Source organism: Octopus sinensis, unplaced genomic scaffold (assembly GCF_006345805.1).
Source record: "Octopus sinensis unplaced genomic scaffold, ASM634580v1 Contig12775, whole genome shotgun sequence".
In the NCBI taxonomy this organism is placed as follows: domain Eukaryota; kingdom Metazoa; phylum Mollusca; class Cephalopoda; order Octopoda; family Octopodidae; genus Octopus; species Octopus sinensis.
The window spans coordinates 575-2,058 of NW_021832723.1; the positions used below are offsets into that span (position 1 = coordinate 575).

The 1,484-nt window shown below is 33.5% G+C and overlaps 2 protein-coding genes across 2 annotated transcripts; both read left to right on the plus strand.

Annotated features, from left to right (window-relative positions):
- Positions 1–245: 245 nt before the first annotated feature.
- LOC115229473 (26S proteasome non-ATPase regulatory subunit 2-like) lies at positions 246–1,017 on the plus strand. Its single transcript, XM_029799815.2, has 4 exons — positions 246–399; positions 434–516; positions 581–749; positions 782–1,017. The coding sequence occupies exons 1-4, from the start codon at positions 339–341 to the stop codon at positions 1,015–1,017; spliced, it is 549 nt and encodes a 182-aa protein (XP_029655675.1). The 5' UTR covers positions 246–338.
- A 28-nt stretch (positions 1,018–1,045) lies between these two features.
- LOC115229474 (26S proteasome non-ATPase regulatory subunit 2-like) lies at positions 1,046–1,401 on the plus strand. The gene is made up of 2 exons (XM_029799816.1): positions 1,046–1,156; positions 1,193–1,401. The coding sequence occupies exons 1-2, from the start codon at positions 1,070–1,072 to the stop codon at positions 1,376–1,378; spliced, it is 273 nt and encodes a 90-aa protein (XP_029655676.1). The 5' UTR covers positions 1,046–1,069; the 3' UTR covers positions 1,379–1,401.
- Positions 1,402–1,484: the final 83 nt, after the last annotated feature.

Here is a 1,484-nt window from a genome sequence, read left to right on the forward strand (position 1 = left end):
CAATTCCACAAGAACAATGGGAAAATGAGTTTGGACTGGTTTATGCATTTCTTGGAATGGGATTTGTCCAATTAGGTTTTTTGTTCCGTATATTTTTTAAAGGGCAGAATAATTTTTGTGAGCAAGAAGATGTGAAAAACCTCATTGCTTCTAACTTTGAGGGTTCATTTTCTCAACTTGGCATATCTATACTTGAAATGTTTTACGAAGATGGTAGTTTAAACCTATAACATGTCTTAGAAAATGGATTGGCTTCTGCTGTAGATAATCTATTGTCTTCGATCGGAGTAAATATTGATTCTTACTTGGTTTCTTTTTTTCCTTATTTCCAGCAAGCAATGTGTGATCAGACAAGAGAAAAGGCAAGCTGGGCAAATGATTTAGTGATTTACAAAAATGGTTATTATTTTCTCATTTATTTTTCTTCTATTAGGCATTGAAGTAATATCCCTTGCAGTAAAGTGTTGTAATGATGATATATCAGTATCTATGATGACTCGTATTCTTGACCATATTGTATATTTCTTGATAATTATTATACATTTTTTAACCTTACATCTAAAATATATTTTTAATATAGATGAGATTTGGGGAAGCCGGAGAAAAAAGAGCTGTACCATTAGCATTGTCTCTTCTTTATGTTTCTAATCCGAGTGTCGCGATAATTGAAACTCTTGCCAAATATTCTCATGATATTGATCAGGATGTGGTCCTTTCTTCAATAATTGCTATGGGGATCGTCGGAGCTGGTGAAATATTTGTGATTTACTGATTTATATAGGAACTAATAATGCTCGATTGAGTTCCCAGTTAAAGAATTTAGCTAGTCACTGTGGTTCTCCAAAGAATAATAACTATTTATTTGCTGTTCGAATTGCCCAATGCTTTTTATTTATGGGTAAAGGAACGCTCAGTCTGTCTCCCTTTGTGTGTGACAGATTTATTTGCAAGAAGGCTGTACTGGTGGCTGTAATTGGTTTTCTAATAAGTTTTCTTGATTCTTCTAAAAGTAATTAATTTTTAAAAATATTTTTTAGTTATTTTGGGAAATTATACTCATCATATTTATATGATTGTCCCTGCGATATCCTCTCGGATGCTAGTGACATATGACGAAAATTTGGAGCCACTTACAGTTTCTGTCAGAGTTGGTCAGGTTTATAGAATTCTGTTCTTACGTTATATTTTTTAGGCTGTTGACTTGGCTGGACAAACAGGAACCAAGCGCTCGATAACAGGATTTCAAACTCACAATACTCCTGTTTTGTTGGCTCATGGACAGAGGGCAGAGTTAGTTACTGATGAATATATTCCATTGACACCATATCTTGAGGGAGTGGTCATTCTTAAAAGAAATCCTGACTATGTCTCACGTTAGATTTTTGTCTTTGATTTCATTACTATAACAAGGCATTGTTGATATTCCACTTGTTTCACTAGATACTAAAAAATTAAAGCTAAATTATGTATACTATCGCGATCAC

Coding starts and splice junctions, on each gene's coding strand:
- LOC115229473 (XM_029799815.2), top strand. CDS start 339: ATGTGTGATCAGACAAGAGAAAAGGCAAGCTGGGCAAATGATTTAGTG. Junction 400..433: donor TTTAGTGATTTACAAAAATG/GTTATTATTTTC, acceptor TTCTTCTATTAG/GCATTGAAGTAATATCCCTT. Junction 750..781: donor TATGGGGATCGTCGGAGCTG/GTGAAATATTTG, acceptor TGATTTATATAG/GAACTAATAATGCTCGATTG.
- LOC115229474 (XM_029799816.1), top strand. CDS start 1,070: ATGATTGTCCCTGCGATATCCTCTCGGATGCTAGTGACATATGACGAA. Junction 1,157..1,192: donor TTTCTGTCAGAGTTGGTCAG/GTTTATAGAATT, acceptor TATATTTTTTAG/GCTGTTGACTTGGCTGGACA.